Raw genomic sequence first — 19,950 nt, forward strand, 5'->3', positions numbered from 1 at the left:
AAGGACACCCGGGCGCGAATGTAGGCATGGAAGAGAGACAGGCAGTCGGACCAGTGACCCTCTTAGTTGGGCTGCAGCTGTGTAGGGGTGGGGATAATCGGCTGATTGACAGGGGGCGGGATTATTCAGCTGATTGACAGGGGTGGGGTTAATCAGCTGATTGACAGGGGCGGGGTTAATCGGCTGATTAGAACGTAAGAAATGCAGGAGCAGGCCACTCACCCCCTTGAGCCTGCTCCGCCATTTAATGAGATCATGGCTGATCTGATTTTGGCCTGAACTCCACTTTCCTGCCTGTTCCCAATAACCCTTGACTCCCCTGTTGCTCAAAAATCTGTCTATCACAGCCTTGAATATATTCAATGACTCAGCTTCCACAGCTCTCTGGGGTAAAGAATTCCAAAGATTCACGATCCTCTGAGAGAAGAAATTCCTCCTCATCTCCATCTTAAATGGGTGACCCCTTAATCTGAAACTATGCCCCCTCGTTCTAGATTCCCCCACGAGGGGAAACATCCTCTCAGCATCTACCCTGTCCAGTCCCCTCAGAATCTTATATGTTTCAATAAGATCATCTCTCATTTTTTTAAACTCCAATGAGTATAGGCCCAACCTGCTCAACCTTTCCTCATAAGACAACCCTTTCATCCCAGGAATCAACCTAGTGAACCTTCTCTGAACTGCCTCCAATGCAAGTATATCCCTCATTATATAAGGGGACCAAAACTGTACTCCAGGTGTAGTCTCACCAATGCCCTGTACAGTTATAGCAAGACTTCCTTACTTTTATACTCTATCCCCCTTGAAATAAAGGCTAACATTCCATTTGCCTTCTTCCACTTGCTGCACCTGCATGTTAACTTTTTGTGTTTCATGTATGAGGACACCCAAATCCCTCTGTACTGCCGCATTCTGCAATCTTTCTCCATTTAAATAATATTTTTATTTTCTATTCTTCCGACCAAAGTTGATAACTTCACATTTTCCCACATTATACTCCATCTGCCAAATTCTTGCCCACTCACTAAAGCTATCTATATCCCTTTGCAGACTCTTTATGTCCTCCTCACAACTTGTTTTCCCATCTATCTTTGTATCGTCAACAAATTTGGCGACAATACACTCGCTTTCTTCATCCAAGTCATTAATGTAGATTGAAAATGGTTGAGGCCCCAACACTGATCCCTGTGGCACCCCACTAGTTACAGATTGTCATCCTGAAAATGACCCATTTATCCCAACTCTCTGTTTACTGTTAGTTAGCCAATCACAGAAATCCCACAGTGCAGATAGAGGCCATTTCGGCCCATCGAGCCTGCACCGACACATATCCCATCCGATCCCTGTAACCCCTACACCAACACATATCCCACCCTATCCCCGTAACCCCACGTATTTAATCCCCCTAACACTAAGGGTCAATTTATATCATAGCCAATCAACCTAACCCGCACATCTTTGGACTGTGGGAGGAAACCGGAGCACCCGGAGAAAACCCACGCAAACACGGGGAGAATATGCAAACTCCACACAGACAGTCACCCGAGGCCGGATTCGAACCCGGGTCCCTGGCGCTGTGAGGCAACAGTGCTAACCACTATGCCACCGTGCTGCCAATCCTCTATCCAATCTAATATATTACCTCCAACCCAGTGAACTCTTATCTTGTGCAGCAGTAACCTTTTAGGTGACAGGGGGCGGGGTTAATGGGCTGATCGACAGGGGGCGGGGTTAATGGGCTGATCGACAGGGGGCGGGGTTAATGGGATGATTGACAGGGGTGGGGTTAATGGGCTGATTGACAGGGGGCGGGGTTAATGGGCTGATTGACAGGGGGCGGGGTTAATGGGCTGTTGACAGGAGGCGGGGTTAATGGGATTGACGGGGGCGGGGTTAATGGGCTGATTGACATGGGGCGGGATTAATGGGCTGTTGACAGGAGGCGGGGTTAATGGGATGATTGACGGGGACGGGCTTAATGGGTTGATTGACAGGGGGTGGGGTTAATGGGTTGATTGACAGGGGGCGGGGTTAATGAGCTGATTGACAGGGCCTAGCCCGACACCGCCTGTGACGTCAGTGGGAGTGAGGCCGCCGCTCGCTGCAGCCGGAAGCGGAAGTGCGGGCGCTGTTTGTTGTGAGTGGGGCGAGGGCTGACTTGATGCTGGTTAGTCGGAGTTGAAGATGTCGTCGAGCCTGGAGAGTATCCTTTCACCTCGGAGCCCAGCCTGGGCGGGTGGAGTGGGTCTGCCGGGGCCCTGTGCAGGTCATACCCCGGCCGCCTGTACTTCGAGCCCGGGCAGGCCGGTTCCTGGTTCGGTTGCAGCAGTCCAGACAGGCTGCTGGACGCGGGACGCCGGCCTTTCCCGGCTCCGCACCCGGCCGATGATTGGAGAGGGTCCCTTTGGTTCGGGACAGGGAAGCCCTCGGGGCCTGGGTGGATGGGATGGGACGGCTCTTTCTGACCCACACAGTCCACCAGCGGCCCGGGCAGGAATGGTGAGACTTGTGGATCGTGTTGGATCAGCTAAACTGCCCTTGCAGGGAGTGTAAGGGATTTTAATCAGCAGTACCTGGGCTAGGTGTTCACCTGAGCCTGGCAGGTTGTGTGGGAGACGGTCCATTGCTGAGTTAATCCACGATCATTCACAGCTTCACTTTAAATGTTTCTCCTCTTGGATACAAACCAAATCTGGCCATGGCATTAAGTGACCAGCTTTTGCTGGTGGCACTCCAAGCCAACCAACCAATGGGTGGTTCAGGAGAGTGCTAGGGGATGATGCTTTTTATGCAAGTTTGTTTAAAATACATATGTGTATTTCGATATCTATGGGTAATAGTAACTCTCTGTTCCTAGGACCAATCTCTTTATCACTACAGTGCTGAAAGTGCTTTAATGTAACCCCCTCACCTCCTTATAATAATCCATAAGGAAAAATGTGATTAGTGAGAATGGAATATATGAGCAGTGGGAAACTTTGAATTGGAATTTTATTTTGTGAAAAATAATGTTTGGATCTGTTAACGTGCTAACACACTGGTTCAGATCGTATCTGTAAACTGCCAATCATTGCTCTGTCTGTAGCATCTTCCACTTATGTTTTTACTCTCTGATCCCATCATTATCTATCTGACAAAAAACATAGAAACATAGAAGATAGGAGTAGGCCATTCGGCCCCTCGAGCCTGCTCCGCCATTCAATGAGATCATGGCTATCTCATGGAATCACTCAGTGAATTTTTTCGAAGTCATTTTAGTGGCTGTGGTGTTTTCTGACTGCACGCTGAGATATTTCTAACAAACTTAGAAGAAATACACTAAAAATAACATATTTTATTAAAAGAACATTATTTGTTAGACCTTCTGCACCAACTTCTCCCCACTCAGGTTTGTCCCTCATCGGGACCCAGAGTTCAAGTTCAGCTTTCTCTCTGGAGCTGGCAGTTTTTACTTCTATCAGCATTTCACCGGCTCTGTGTGGGCAGTTAGTGCTTCTCTGGTGTTTTCATGATGTCTCACACCTACATTCTGTTCCTTGTAAGTTTTTATAAAGTTGTTAGAAATCTGTTGAACCAAAATACTGAATATCTGGTCTGTTTCAGGGGTATCATCTAGAAATGTGCATAATGAAATGGACTGTATATAGTGTATTTGCATCATGAAAAAGAGTCTTAATAGACATGCAATAGATTCACTGATCTTGTTACTTGGTATTCTGTTTACATCTGCACACACAGTTAAAATGGTCAGCTATCATTTGCCAAATATGTTCGCAGAGCCATACTGTGTGTAAAACATTCCATTCATGTTTCAGATGTTCCATGTTTATTCGAGTTCTTAGAGACAAAATGGTGCTTCTAGTGTTGCAGAACAATTAGGTATATATTTGAATGTAAAATAATCAAACCTTCATGTACATATTTGTTGGCTGCAACTTTCAGGAAGAAAGTGATTGTTATTTGAGCAGCACTTCAGGGAATTTGCATCTTAGCTGTGCAGTCTCGACTGTTGGTTATCAAACTTGTAGTGATTGTATCGCAATTATTAATCATGCTTTTGAGAGCATTGTGCGTTAGCAAGAGTGGACTGGTTATTGGTGTCTGCTGTGATGCCTGCTGCAATAAAATTAGAATTCAGTTGATCTGGAAAATCTACAGTATACATTTTTTAAAACAACCATTGGTGCTTGGGAGTGATTTTAGCAGCAGTCTCACTTTGGCGATCATGTGACTTGTGGTTTCTGATGTCATCGGAGTACTTCAGTAAGATTATTTCCTGGTACTCACTCCCAGATATCTATTAATCTTGAATATATGGCGCTTTCCATGATTCTCCTGTTTAGTAAGTAAGGATTCGAAACTACTTTGCATTTCTGGAATTTTTTTGCTCCTCCTTCCACCTTAAAAAAAAAGAAAAGTGGTTTCCCTGACTCGTACTTTAATGAAATGGTGCACAAATTTGAAAAAAGGCACAATAGTTGATTCAGTTGATAAGTGTATTGCCCAGCGTGGGACAGAGACATGCAGACCAGGAAGGTTCGATTTCTCTCTTTATATGCTGAGCTAGCTGATAGGGATGTGCTACTGGGCTAGTTTGGGGGGGTGGGGGGGTGGGTTGTGGAGCAGGGGGGAATTTCCAGGGTTACGGCTCTTAATTGATAGCCTGTGATTCTTCCGACAAAGTGCTTGTGTGTTGATGTTGGTTAAAGAGCAGATCAGGTTCAATATCTCCTGCAGCTGAATGCCATTACAATACGCTCTATGCTCGTATGTGAAGAATTGCCATGTTGACAGGGAACCAGAGAGGTTCATCCCCCCCCCCAATAAATCAGCATCTGCCTGGCAGAGGGAGGACAGGAAAGGAAGAGGGGAAGAAATCATGTTAGAAAAGATAACAAAAGAGAAAAGCTATGCAGAAAGAATTTTTTTTTTTAAAGCTCAATTTAAAGAAAGTATAAGAACTACCAGTAAGGCAGAGATAGCTCATTGATCATCCATCTATAAGGAAATCATAAATAGAAACAGAAAATGCTGCAAATACTCAGCAGGGTCAGGCAGCATCTGTGGAGCGAGAAACACAGTTAACGTTTCTCAGAAACCATCAGAAAGGTCATCGACCTGAAACGTTAACTCTGTTTCTCTCTCCACAGATGCTGCCTGACCTGAGTATTTCCAGCATTTTCTGTTTTGTATTTCCAACATTTGCAGTATTTTGCTTTTGTATATAGAAATAAGCTTGCTTATGGTTTGTGATTTCTATTTCTTTGATTTTTTGGTGTCCCCATGATGGATGTAGGTCCAGGGCTAGGAGCTCTAACACTTATGACCTCAAAACCCCATGAGTTCTGAAAAAATCGAACGGCTTAACTGTGACCTTTTAGCACCATCCTTTAACAGAAATATTGTTACAGGAAACTCTTTGGTATCTGGCACCGACGGGACCGGGATGGTGCCGGTTGATTAAAAATTCCAGATGATGGAGAGGGTTATCTACCAAGGCTATTTTTAACAAACAAAAATAAAAAAATCAAGAAATGTGCAGTATACAGTAATTGGGTACTCCCGGCAGTGCGGGAGAGTCAGACTCCTAAAAGTGCAATTTTGTGCCAAATTGTTTAGTCCTGTGTTCGAACTTGAGCAAAAAAAATTCTAGCTTTATATTCTGAAATAGGATCTTAAAAAAAAAAAGTAGAAAAACCTTAAGTTTGTTAGATGCTCAATTTCTTTCACTGGTATAATTCAAGTTAAAGCATAATAAACAATGGAGTTACACACACCATCAAATGGAATTGGAGCTATTAAGATGCTGAGGGTTGCCCATTTTTGGGTGATTGGGTGGGTTGGAGGGGCAGTGGGGTGGGAAAGAGACAATACTATTTTGGACTCCACAGGAAGCCCCTGGTTGAGTTTAACATTTGATGCATCTTTTAATGTTTAATGCCTCTGTTACTACAGGGTTATAGCCTATGAAACCCAGGCAGAGAGGACCTGCGGGAAGGAGGGTGCGTGCGTGCGTGACGTTGGAGCCTCTTTGGGTTTCTGACGTTCTTCCATCTCACCTGAAGGCACTAAGTCGTGCTGGGATACAGTTCCACAGGTTCTGCCCCCTCCTTCCGTGCCAATCGTTGTTTGGTGTGATTAATTGGTGTACACTCAACAGCTGGTGTCTTTTGTAATGTAAAAGAGTTGCCTGCATTATTTTGAAGTGTTTCAAGACCTGTGATACTGTTTCATATTGTCGCTGGTCCTGCCGCCTTCCAGTTCAGCTGGCATGACGGACAGGGTAATGACCTGTATAATTGACACTACATATGTCTGTTTGGCCAGAGTGCAGTGTGGGCTAGAACATTGCAACTGCAACTTGCTCAGACCACCCATCTGCAAAATAGTAGAAATGCTACTGTTACTGTTTTCTAAAAATGTAAGAATCACAATGTTATTTATTATGCCAACAAATTAAGTCATTTAGTGCCTTTAAGTTAGCTTAACACCTCCTTAATATCTACAGTAAGAAATAGTCTGGTTGAAAGTTTTAAAATCTGTTCTGTTTCAAATGCTTGTGTATTATATAGAATATTTACTTTCAAAATGACACTTACTGCTTTTAACTTGAGGTTTCTTATAATGAATTGATAAGGAAACTACCTTGAAACACTTAACCTAGCTCAGCTACAATAAATATTAAATCAGGGTGGATTTTTTTCCCCATTACTGTTCTCCAGCTATTGCATGCTGTGTAGGATAGCAGCGACCATTTTGGACAATACATCCTTAACGTTTTTTTCAGAACACTTGTTTAACCTCAAGTTTGCTGCAAAGGACCTTTCCAGAAGTGCCAAAAAATGTGATAAAGAAGAAAAAACAGAGAAAGCCAAAATCAAAAAGGTTAGTGTTTTTTGTGCAGCCAGCAGGTGAGGGAAGCTGCACGGTACTGAGCTGGTCAGTTTGTAGCTAGCAAACTGGCACTGAAACACTACTCACGGCTAGTACTTCTGCTTACCCTTTTCCTTCAAGCATGCATTCTGTCTTCCTCGGACACATTTTACTTCTGTTACACATTACCTCCTGGCTTCTCCAAAGGTTGTATTTTCAGCGAATCAAATGTGAACATCGGACAAGTGACATCAGACCACCACCACCTTTGTCGCACAAAAATGTGTGAAATTGGGACAGGGTTGCTCTCCACTATTGTCAACCATGGAACACAGTCACACCCAGACATGACTAATAAACATCATAAGGCAGTTTAAAATTTCTAACCAATGCTATAGACATCTGCAGTCATCTGCTTTCCATGTATTGGCACCTCCTTGAGTCACTTGCAGAAACTGCAGACTGCTGTTGATGGTTTCAGATCGATTTCTGTTGGGAAATCTACTTTTTGTGAACTTTAATCTTTTTTCCACAAAGTGTTCTTGTCATGATCTAGCTTATCTGAGCTAGCTACAGGAAACTTTTGATTAACCGGCCCCTAAATAACCGGAACGCTCTATCCACCGGCAAAATTCAGGAGTCGGTTCAGATAACTTTTTTTTAAATTTTTTTTTTACTCCATTTGTTGCTGTGCAAGGGTGTAGCTGAAGCAGTTGCTAAGCTACAGAGACGCTTGCAAATTGTGCCGATTGTTTTGAAGCTGTAGGGTTTGTTGCTTTATACGGAGCTCTGAGCTCCGTATCTTTTACTATAGCGTTCGGTTATCCGGAATTGTTGATGAACCGGCAACACGTCGGTCCCGTCCGTGCCGGATACCAGAAAGTTTCCTGTAATTGGTTGGTTGAGTGTCACTTTGTAGCAAATTCAGTGGCAGCTCTTGATGACTAATGAAAGTATCGGTAGTGTTGTAATGTATGACATCAGCAAGCAGCTTGAAAGTGGCATTTTTTTGTTAAGTTCCCATGTCTACAGGAAGGCCAGAAGTCGCTACTTAGAGTGCTGATCTGAATGCCTGTTAAAAGATTTCTTTCTTGCCCAACAATGATTTAATTGAATTATAAAATGTTGTAACTACTCATCTTTCAAGAACAAAAAGGCCCAGATTTTGCGGTCAGCGGCGAAGTGACAGTGCTCGCTGCTGATCTCGAAGAAAGCTGCCCACAAAGATCTAGCGAGATCTGGCGTGAATTTCACCTTTACTGACGTTAATTTCACCTTTCCCAATGTTAATTTCATTCTGGCGTTACCTATAGGGGATATCCAGCAACAGGGTTGCCATCAAGCAGGCTAAGCAGCCAATCATGTTGAAGAGTTCTCAGACAGCAAACCAGATAGTAAAAAGCAGGTTTTATCATTCACTTTTTAATACTTTTATAGAAAGCAAAATAAAGATTAGGACATACACATGGGATTAAAGTAGAAGCTGAAATATCTGAAGAAACTTTAAAAAAAAATGTTTTTTAAATCATTGAATTTTTATCATGTAATGTAGGAAATGAGACTCTACAGATAAATTAGTTTTTCAGGGCTAGTGGTTTTTCAGCAGTAATTATGACTTAGTACACCATTAAAAAATCAGTTACACTTCATTAAACAAGGCTTAACTTTTTTTAAGGGTTGTTATGAGAATAGAGCATAAAAAGCTGAAGTTCATGTTAATTCTCTGATTGTGTTGATTGCCTCTGTGAGGACTGCAACAGTACACCCTGTGGAGGAGCAGGGACTCACTGACAGCAACTTCAGGATTTCCATGTTCAACTGCGCATGTGCGGACTCCAGCAGTTGCTGTCAGTTTCAGAGTAATGACGGTGAGCACTGACAGTTTTGCCGTCATTACAGCCGCTAATTCTGGGCCTTACTTTTATTTAACACATTTAGGTGTGTTATTAGTGATGAGTCAGGTTTTAGCGAAGAGCAGCATCGCTAATGGTGTCAATGTCTGTCTTTCATGTAAAAATTAGCTGATGCGCTATCAATTACTCATAAAAGACTGAGAGTTAAGAGAGTAACTAAAGGCTTTTATTAACAAAAGAATGAAGGTCTGCCTCGAGTGGTCGACCGGTCCAGAATACAAAGGGGGCTGGGGAGCAGTCACCTTTATACTAGGACTTGTGGGAGGAGTCAGCCGAGGCATGTCCAGGCATGTACACAGTGGAATACAAACAGTGGTTTACCACATTCTTCCGGCCAGGTAGTGCCTCCAATGACGCACAGCCTCCACAATCGCCTGGGCCTCCTTCTCAACAGCGGAGTGTCTGGTCTCCGGGCCTTGGAGGGTTCGTGAAAAGAAGGCCACGGGTCTCCCCGCCTGATTGAGGGTAGCGGCCAGGGCAAAGTCGGACGCGTCGCTTTCCACCTGGAAGGGGATGGATTCGTCCACTGCGTGCATGGTGGCTTTGGCAATGTCTTCCTTGATACGGTGGAAGGCTAAGCGGGCCTCTGCCGTCAAGGGAAAAGAGGTGGACTTGATCAGCGGACGGGCCTTGTCCGCATAGTAGGGGACCCACTGGGCATAATAGGAGAAAAACCCTAGGCACCTCTTCAGGGCCTTGAGGCAGTGGGAGTTCCATAAGGGGACGCATCCGGTCGGGGCCGATGACTCCATGTTCCACAACACAGCCAAGGATGGCGAGGCGGTTTGTGCGGAATATGCACTTCTCCTTGTTATATGTCAGGTTCAGGAGTTGGGCGGTGCGGAGGAATTTTTCGAGGTTTGCGTCATGGCCCTGCAAGTCCCGGCCGCAGATGGTCACATTGTCCAGATATGGGAAAGTGGCCTGCAACGCATTTTGATCTACAATCCGGTCCATCTCCCTTTGGAAGACGGAGACCCCGTTGGTGACGCCAAAGGGAACCCTAAGGAAGTGATAGAGGCGGCCGTTTGCCTCAAAGGCAGTATACTGGCGGTCCTCAGGGCGGATAGGGAGCTGGTGGTACGCTGATTTCAGGTCAATGGTCGAGAAGACGCGGTACTGCGCGATCTGGTTGACCATATCAGCTATGCGGGGGAGTGGGTAGGCGTCCAGCAGGGTGTAGCGATTTATTGTCTGGCTGTAGTCGATGACCAGGCGCTGCTTCTCGCCAGTCTTAACGACCACAACCTGGGCTCACCAGGGGCTGGTGCTGCCCACAATAATCCCTTCCTTCAGGAGCCGCTCCACTTCGGTTTTAATGAAAACTCTGTCCCCGGCACTGTATCGCCTGCTCTTTGTGGCGATGGGCTTACAGTCGGGGGTGAGGTTAGCAAACAGTGGGGGGTGACTCTGAGTGTGGAGAGGTTGCACCTGGTGTGCGGCGGGCAATTTGGGAGCTGCTGGCTGTGGACTGTGAGTGGGGGAAGGGGTCCACCGTACGCCATCGTAACACTTTTAAGGTGGCACTGAAAATCTAACCCCAGCAGGGCGGCAGCGCAGAGGTCGGGCAGGACCAGAAGTTTAAAATGATCGTACACGGTCCCGTCTACTACGAGTGTCACTACGCAGTAGCCGCCGATGTCTGCCGACTGGGACTCGGCGGCCATAGAAATCCGCTGGTGCGCAGGCAGGACTGGGAGAGAGCAACGCCGCACCGTGTCGGGGTGGATGAAGCTCTCCGTGCTCCCAGAGTCAAAAAGGCAGATTGTATCGTGGCCATTTACCTTAATGTCCATTGTGGAACTGGCCAGCTGGTGCGGTCTCGCTTGGTCCAGCGTAACGGATGCCAGCGTAGGGGTCGGTGTGTCGCTGCGGGTATCAGATGAGGCGGTGTTGGGGGCCTGCTGCGTTCCGGCTGTCGTCCAAGATGGCGGCGTCCATGATCCCCCATGTGGCTGGAGGCGTCCAAAATGGCTGCTGTACCGGTGGTTCGCACATGGCCGGGGCGGCCCAAGATGGCGGCCCGCATGGCCCACACGCGGCGCTGCTGGGGTTCGGGGTGGCTTTGGCCCTGCAGACGTTAGCGTAGTGTCCCTTCTTCCCGCAGCCCGAGCAGATCGCGTTTTTCGCCGGGCAGCGCGCTCTGGGGTGTTTTGCCTGGCCACAGAAGTAGTATTTCTGGCCTTGGGACACTGCTGCGGTAGTTGGGCCGTGGCTGGGGTGGCACGGCGCTATGAGGTGGTCCTACCGTGTCCCAGGCTGTCATTCCCCGCGGCATCCACGGTGCAGAGGAGTAGGCATCCATGCCCTGGTAGGCTGCATCCAGTGATAGTGCGAGTTCAGAGGCCTTGTTGAGGTCGAGGTCACTCTGCTCCAACAGTCGCTGTCGGGTGTAATTGGATCTGTGGCCCGCGACAAAAGCGTCCCGGATAAGTTCCTCTGTGTACACGGCAGCCTTTACATCCTTACAACCACAGGCCCGGCCAAGCACAGACAGTGCCTGAAGGTATTCCACGGTCGATTCCCCAGGTTGTTGTTTACGACTCCCCAGAAGGTGCCTGGCGTACAGTTCGTTCACTGGGCGCGTGTACTGGTCCTTGAGGAGCTTGATAGCGTCCGCGTACGAGGTCGCGTCTTGGATGACCGAGTACACTCGGTGGTTCACTTTGGAGGTCAGGACATCCAGTTTGTCCTTGTCCGATTTGATTGCTGCGGAGGCGGTCAGGAATTTTTCGAAACACTTAAGCCAGTGAGTAAACTTGGTGGATGAGTCCGCCTCCCGATGATCTAAGTCCAGGCATGCTGGTGTGAGGATCTTCTCCATTATAAAATTTTGTTAATAAAATTGATGCGCTATCAATTACTCATAAAAGACTGAGAGTTAAGAGAGTAACTAAAGGCTTTTATTAACAAAAGAATGAAGGTCGACCGGTCCAGAATACAAAGGGGGCTGGGGAGCAGTCACCTTTATACTAGGACTTGTGGGAGGAGTCAGCCGAGGCATGTCCAGGCATGTACACAGTGGAATACAAACAGTGGTTTACCACATTAGCTAATATACCAAAGTACTTCAAGCCAATATCTTTCTAATTTTCTCTAAGGAACATGATGAATAGAAGTTTTGTCACAATTCAAATGATTATAATTTTGTAGGTGCAGCATGGCAAGCTAAACCAGGCCCACAGATGACGTGGCTGCCATAACACTAATTCACCGTGGTATTTTTTTTCAATCATGGTAGTGTTACCGTAGAATCTACAGCAGTGACTTTATGCTATTGTTTAATGTTCAAACCTGCTCCATAGTTTATAGTTTAAGGTGAATGATCTGATAGAATGCTTATTCCTCTGCTGGACTCGGGGAATATGAGGGAGCTGGTACCAATTCCAGAAGGCGATTACAGTTATGGTTTCTGTTCAGTCCCTGGCCAAGGCTACATTACCAGATACTGTGTGTATGAAGTCATACTTTAGTTTGTAGAGAGCAAGGGCTCACTTGCAGATGTGGTCTTTGGCAAAGTAAAGGCTAAAAACATGACAATAACTATGGAATTTATGAAGACTGCAATTCCCCATTGTTCACATGCCCATAGTATGGCATTCTGTAGGACACAGAACTTTAGATGTTAGGTGTATCATGCCTTTTTTTTTTTGAGAGGAGAAGCATGTACAGCTGCCTGAGTTTCATGGGGAGTCTTTGGTTGGATCTGGATGATAGATTTTCTACATTAAAGGTGATATATAAATGCATGTTGCAAAAAAAATGACCACAAACATGCAGGGCACATGTGAGTGCCTGTTTAGTTTACGTCTTTTTCTGAATCACGCCAAAGTGGGCAGTCATGTCATTGAGTAATAAATTTTACAGTCTTAACTGTTCTAATTGTTAAACCCTGTGGATAAGTTCAGATGATGGTCCCATTTTATACTTTAATGCAATCCATCCATGATGACTGCATACTTTGAAATGTTCCATGGAGAAAAAAAATTAACTTTTTTGTTACGGGAAAATTAAGTGTACAGCTGCAAGGGGTGCAGTGAATTCCTGTACCTTTAACAGATTGTTGGAGGAATAGTTGAGGGAAACTTTTTATTTGCTAATTTTTGTCTCACCAGTCTGGCATTCTTTGAGACTTCTGTCAAGTAGATTGACACAGTTTTATAGGATAAACTAATTTTTATTCCCTCTTAAGGCAGACTACAGATGGCAGTGTTATTTACCAAGATCGTTAACTTGACAATATTCGTATAATTTTGATGAAATGCCTGTGCAAGTTGAACCCAATTGGATTTGGTAACGATGTATTTTTGTAGATCATTTATATTGCTTGTGGATCAGTTGATACGCTGTTCGTGTTGCAACTGATGAATCTATGATAAGTAGAAGTTTTACGGAAGTTGAGGAATATGTTCATAATCGAATACAAGTGGTCAAACCAAGAGCAGCAAGTATAATGGAAAAAAAGTTTGTGATATAAATGTGGCAGCAGTAAGTTTTTGTAGACTGGAAGTGTACACAGAGGTAACATTTTTAATATATAGGTTTGCCACTTGACATTAAATGGACTACTTTTAAAACTGAAATTGCAGTTTTTGCATGTCATTGATTTGCATTGTGTGGGGGGAATGATGAAAGCAGATTTTCATCATTGCACTAAAAACAAAACCGGTTTGCGGGGATTAAAAGGAAAGACTGATGCAGATATAACGTGAAATAAATACACCGGTTGTGTTTACCCCGGCAATACTTTTAATAACAAAGCTTAACTTGTTATGTATTTTGAAATGTCTGCTTTCACGTTTTACATGATTGCTTATAGGCAATTCAGAAAGGTAATACAGAAGTAGCAAGAATACATGCAGAAAATGCAATCCGGCAAAAGAACCAGTCCATCAACTTTCTGCGAATGAGTGCCAGAGTGGATGCTGTGGCAGCGCGTGTTCAGAGTGCAGTTACAATGGGCAAGGTAATGGACCTTTCTGATATCTACATCCAAGTTAGCATACTTAGATGTGAGCCAATAGAAAAATATTTCAAAGTATTAGAAATGTCATATTTAACTTGGTGTGCGTGTTCCATTTTTGAATATCAGGATGGGAGCAATGACAGTCTTGCATCTCTGCTTTAATGGATGTCCACTGAGAAGTGGTCCCTCAATGGCATTGTATAGTGAATCAGCCTTTGTTATCTGCCGCCTCCCAAATCTGTGCCCACCTTGTACATGGTTCCCTCCAGTTTGAATCACTCCAGTCAGGTTTCCCTGAAAAGGCCCTAACCAAAGTCACAAATTACATCCTCTGTGACTGTCTCTTCGCAACATCTCATTCGACCACACCAGCCTCGTCCAATGCCTCTCCACCATTCTCCAGCTTAGCGGGACTGCCCTCACTTGGTTCCACTCTTGCCTGTTAAATCGTAGCCAGAGTATCTCCAGCAATGCATTCTTCTCCTTCCCCTGCATAATACTATGGAATCCTTGATCCTTGTACTCCTCCTCCTCCTCGTCTACATGCTGTCTTTTGACGATGTCATCCACAAACATGAGGTCAGGTTCCATATGTATGCTGATGACACCCAGCACTACCTCTCCATCCCCGTTCTTGACCGTTCCCACTGCCTCTGTGTTGTCAGATTGCTAGTCTGACAACCTGCCTTGGATGGGCTACAGTTTCCTCCACTTTAATATTGGGAAGACTGCAGCCATTGTCTTCGGCCCCCCCACCACAAACTTTATTCCCTTGCCATTGATTCAGTCCATCTCCCTGGTCAGTGTCTCGGGCTGAACAAAATTTTTCACAACCTCACCATCCAATTCAACCCCAAGCTGAGCTTCAAACCCCTATCCTCTATCATTAAGACTGCCTACCTCCACCTCCATAACATTGTCTGCCTGCCTGAGCCTTTGCCACCTCCATACTCAAGTAGTACAATGCTATCCTGGTCGGTGCCTCATCCTCCACCCGCTGTGAACTTCAGCTAATCCAACACTCTGCTGCTGGTATCCTGTCCTTTACCAAGTCCGGCTCACCCATCACTCCTGTCCTTGCTGACCTGCATTGGCTCCTGATCCTTCAATGCCTCACATTTAAAATTCTTATCCTTGTGCTTTGATTCCCTTCATGGGCTTGCATGTCCCTATTTCAGTAACTGCCTTCAGCCCTACAACCTTCCTCAAATTCTGTTCTTCTGACTCTGGCCTTGTATGCATCTCCTCCCACTTCACTCTACCTTTGGCAGCCAAGGTGTAGCCATGCCTTCAACCACCTAGGCCCCACGCTCTGGAATTCTCTCCCTAAACCCCTCCAGATCTGCACATACCTCTCCTCCTTTAACACCCATCAGCCCTGTGTTCGCTGACCTACATTGGCTCCCACTTTGGCAACACCTCGATTTTTAAAAATTTTCATCCTTGTGTTCAAATCCATCCCTATCTCTCTAACCTCCTCCAGCCCTACAACCCTCAGATCTCTGTGCTCCTCCATTTCTGGCCTCCTGCTCATCACTGATTTTCTCTCGCCATTGGCAGCCGTGCCTTCAACTGCCTAGACCCTAAACTCTGGAATTCCCTCCATAAACCTCTTCGCCTCTTACCTCTATATACGGGATGGTTTCCTGGACCAATATGTCGAGGAAACAACTACAGATCAGGCCATCTTAGACTGGGTATTATGTAATGAGAAAGGATTAATTAGCAATGTTGTCGTGCGAGGCCCATTGGGGAGGAGCGATCATAATATGATAGAATTCTTCATTAAGATGGAGAGTGAAGTAGTTGACTCAGAGACTAGGGTCCTGAATTTAAATAAAGGAAACGATGATGGTATGGGCCGCGAGTTGGCTAGGATGGATTGGGGAACGTTACTTAAAGGGTTGACAGTGGATAGGCAATGGCAAACATTTAAAGGTCGCATGGATGAACTACAGAATTTGTTCATCCCTGTTTGGCATAAAAATAAAACAAAAAAGGTGACTCAACCGTGGCTAACAAGGGAAATTAGGGATAGCGTAAGATCCAAGGAGAGGACATATAAATTGGCCAGAAAAAGCAGCAAACCTGAGGATTGAAAGCAGTTTAGGATTCAGCAAAGGAGGACAAATGGATTAATTAAGAGGGGGGAAAATAGAATATGAGAGTAAGCTTGCTGGGAACATAAAAACTGACTGTAAAAGCTCCTATAGATATGTGAAGAGAAAAAGGTTGGTGAAGTCAAGCGTAGGTCTCTTGCAGTCAGAATCAGGGGAATTTATAATGGGGAACAAAGAAATGGCAGACCAATTAAATACATACTTTGGTTCTGTCTTCACAAAGGAGGACACAAATAACCTTCCAGGGATGTCGGGGAACATGGGGTCTAATGAGAGGGAGGAATTGAATGAAATCAGTATTTGTAGGGGAATGGTGTTAGGGAAATTGACGGCATTGAAGGCCAATAAATCCCCAAGGCCTGATAATCTACATCCTAGGGTACTTAAGGAAGTGGCCCTAGAAATAGTAGATGCATCTTCCAAAATTCTATAGACTCTGGAATAGTTCCCATGGATTGGAGGGTAGCTAATGTAACCCCACTATTTAAAAAAGGTGGTAGAGAGAAAACGGGGAATTATAGGGCGTAAGCCTGACATCGGTAGTGGGGAAAATGCTAGAGCCCATTATAAAAGATGTAATAGCAGAGCACTTGGAAAACAGTGACAGGATCGGACAAAGTCAACATGGATTTACAAAAGGTAAATCGTGCTTGACTAATCTACTGGAATTTATTGAGGATGTAACTGGTAGAATAGATAAGGGAGAACCAGTGGATGTGGTGTATTTGGACTTTCAGAAGGCTTTAGATAAGGTCCCGCATAAGAGATTGGCTTGCAAAGTTAAAGCACATGGGATTGGGGGTAAGGTACTGACTTGGATAGAGAACTGGTTGGCAGACAGGAAGCAAAGAGTTGGAATAAACGTGTGTTTTTCCGAGTGGCAGGCAGTGACTAGTGGGGTACCGCAGGGATCGGTGCTAGGACCCCAGCTATTCACAAAATATATATTAATGATCCAGATGAGTGAACTAGATGTAATATCCAAGTTTGCAGATGACACAAAGCTGGGTGGGCATGTGTGCTGTGAGGAGGATGCAGAGAAACTCCAGTATGATTTTGGCAGATGCAGTATATAATGTAGATAAATGCGAGGTTATCCACTTTGGTGGCAAAAACAGGAAGGCAGATTATTATCTGAATGGCAATAGATTGGGAAAAGGGGAAGTGCAAGGAGACCTGGGTGTCCTTGTGCACCAGTCGCTGAAGGTAAGCATGCAGGTGCAGCAGGCGGTTAAGAAGGCAAATGGTATGTTGGCCTTCATAGCGAGAGGGTTTGAGTACAGGAGCAAGGATGTCTTGCTGCAGTTGTGCAGGGCCTTAGTGAGACCACACCTTGAGTATTGTGTGCAGTTTTGGTCGCCTTATCTAAGGAAGGATGTTCTTGCCATGGAGGGAGTGCAGCGAAGATTCACCAGACTGATACCTGGGATGGCAGGAATGACGTATGAGGAGAGATTGGGTCGATTAGGCTTATATTCGCTAGAGTTTAGAAGAATGAGGGGATCCCATTGAAACTTATAAAATTCTAACAGGACTAGACAGACTAGATGCAGGAAGGATGTTCCCAATGGTGGGGGAGTCCAGAACTAGGTGTCACAGTCTAAGGATAAGAGGTAAGCCATTTAGGACTGAGATGAGGAGGAATTTCTTCACCCAGAGAGTGGTGAACCTATGGAATTCTCTACCACAAGGCAGTTGAGGCCAACTTATATTAAATATATTCAAGGAGGAGTTAGATATATTTCTTAAGGCTAAAGGGATCAAGGGATATGGGGAGAAAGCAGGGACAGGGTACTGAATTTGGATGATCAGCCATGATCTCATTAAATGGCGGAACAGGCTCGAGGGGCCGAATGGCCTACTCCTGCTCCTATCTTCTATGTTTCTATCCTCCTTTAAGTCGCTCCTTAAAACCTACCTTTTTGACCAAGCTTTTGGTCACCAGTCATAATAACCCTTTGTGATAGCGCTCCTATGAAGTGCCTTGGGAGGTGCTATATAAATGCAAGTTATTGTTGAAAACTCACCTTTGACCAAGCTTTTGGTCACCTTTCCTAATATGTGCTCCTTTAACTCAGAATGCATTTTTTTTAATTATGCCTCTATGAAGCACCTCGGGACGGTTATCTACATTAAAGACACTATACAAATACAAGTTGTTATTGTGAGCCTTATATTTTATCTAAATATTTGGCCAGAACAGCAGGTGATGTATGCTAGTTCTTTTCCATATGTGGAATACAGAATTTGTTCCAAGTGTGTGACATAACCCGACCCTAAATACAGGAAACCTTGTGTTATCCGGAGGCTAAATGTCCGGCCAGCTCGAGCCACTGGCAAAAATCAGGAGCTGTTTTTTTTCTTTTCGTTGCTTTTTTCTCAACAGGCAAGGTCTGTAGCTAAGCTTCAGCTAGAGACGCTACAGAGACGCTTGCCGACTGTTTAGAACAGGGTTTGTTGATTCTCACGGAGCTGAAAATCTCTGTATGCTTCAACATTAGCGCTGGAGTGTCCAGCAGTTTTGAGGGAACGGCAACAGCTCGGTCCCGTCGGTGCCGGATAGCACAAAGTTTCCTGTATCTTGTCAGGAGTCCAAACAGTTTAAAATACATTGTGCAGTAGTTCTTGCCATTACTGTTTGCCACTTCCCCATTCTGATTGGCCCTAACACACTGGGGCATCAACTGTGCAAGTCAAACCATCTTGCTGGGGCCGCACAACAAATTACTGCAAAATTCACTCAAAGATGCAGAACATAAGCAAGATAGAGGCCAACAAATCTCTCATAAAATCACGATTCTTATTAGTACCCACATATTCCTTCACTCCCTTATTTGATCAAACTGCAAACTTGTCATCAGTGGTGCTAGTACATATTATTGCATGATGTACAATAACAAAAAGCTATTGTGTCCAACCAGACTTCCACTCACAATGCAAGTTTCTTTAACTTGTAACTATATGACATGAGCTATACCCTTGCAATGTATGTGTTCATATAAAGGATACGATATATGGAACTGCTGAGTAGCAGCTTTGCTGCACAGATTGATTATGATTATGAATTATTTTCTGCATTTAGCCAAATTGTCACTTTTTTTGTTTTAGGTAACCAAATCTATGGCAGGAGTTGTCAAATCCATGGACATCACCTTGAAAAGCATGAACCTGGAAAAGGTACCTTTTAACCTAGACGACTTTAGTTCAGTAACCAGTCATTGTAGCTGTGTCTCTCAAAGAAGGCCAGCTTTTAGTTACTAATTTTAAAAATATTGCATTCAAACTAAAATGGATTTGTAACTGTCGCTATGTTTTTTTGTGTATGTATAATTTTCATATCTCAGTTTAATTGTGGGAGTTCCTTCAACCAATGAGACTGTAGAACCAGAGCCCATTTTTCCCTTCAATCAGATCCTGGAACTGGGAGCTAATTAGATCCCAGAATCATTCTTTGTCTCATTTGATTAACCTTTTGGTGACTGAACCAATCACATTCTGCCAAAAGAAAATTTGTGTGCTACATCAGACATGATTGTTGTTCACCTATCCCACAATATACTTCTGAAAATTGACATTTATAACACACTAAATATCTGTAAAAAGCATAGCCTAGCTGATGGTTTTGATCCAAATTGCTTGCAAACAGCAGCAATATAATTTGAGTGAAAGCCTGAATTTGATTCTGTAGATTTGGAAGTAGACGCTATCAATAGGGAACGGTAACATAGTGGTTATGTTACTGGACTAATGATCCAGAGACATGAGTTCAAATCACACCACGGCAGCTGGGGAATTTAAGTTCAGTTAATCAAATAAATCTGGAATAAAAAGCTAGTATAAGTAATGGTGACCATGAAACTATCGATTGTCGTAAAAACCCATCTGGTTCACTAATGTTCTTTAGGGAAGGAAATCTGCCGTCCTTACCTGCTCTGGCCTGTATGTGACTCCAGACCCACAGCAATGTGATTGACTCTTAACTGCCCTCTGAAATGGCCTAGCAAGCCACTCAGTTGTAATAAACCGTTACGAAAAACAATAATAAGAATAAAACCAGACTGACCATCCGGCATCGACC

General features: G+C 44.6%; 1 protein-coding gene across 1 annotated transcript in view; it reads left to right on the forward strand.

Annotated features, from left to right (window-relative positions):
* The first annotated feature begins 2,089 nt into the window (after positions 1-2,089).
* The window catches only part of chmp1b (charged multivesicular body protein 1B), a 36,949-nt gene continuing 19,088 nt past the window's right edge, over positions 2,090-19,950 (forward strand). Inside the window, exons 1-4 of the mRNA XM_085995400.1 lie at positions 2,090-2,203; positions 6,788-6,885; positions 13,606-13,752; positions 18,981-19,049. Of these exons, the coding sequence (XP_085851526.1) occupies positions 2,185-2,203; positions 6,788-6,885; positions 13,606-13,752; positions 18,981-19,049 (333 nt within the window). The 5' untranslated portion in view covers positions 2,090-2,184. The remainder of the gene's footprint in view (positions 2,204-6,787; positions 6,886-13,605; positions 13,753-18,980; positions 19,050-19,950) is intronic.

Source organism: Somniosus microcephalus, chromosome 1 (assembly GCF_052327205.1).
Source record: "Somniosus microcephalus isolate GS21.2 chromosome 1, FLI_Smic_1.0, whole genome shotgun sequence".
Taxonomy (NCBI): Eukaryota; Metazoa; Chordata; class Chondrichthyes; order Squaliformes; family Somniosidae; genus Somniosus; species Somniosus microcephalus.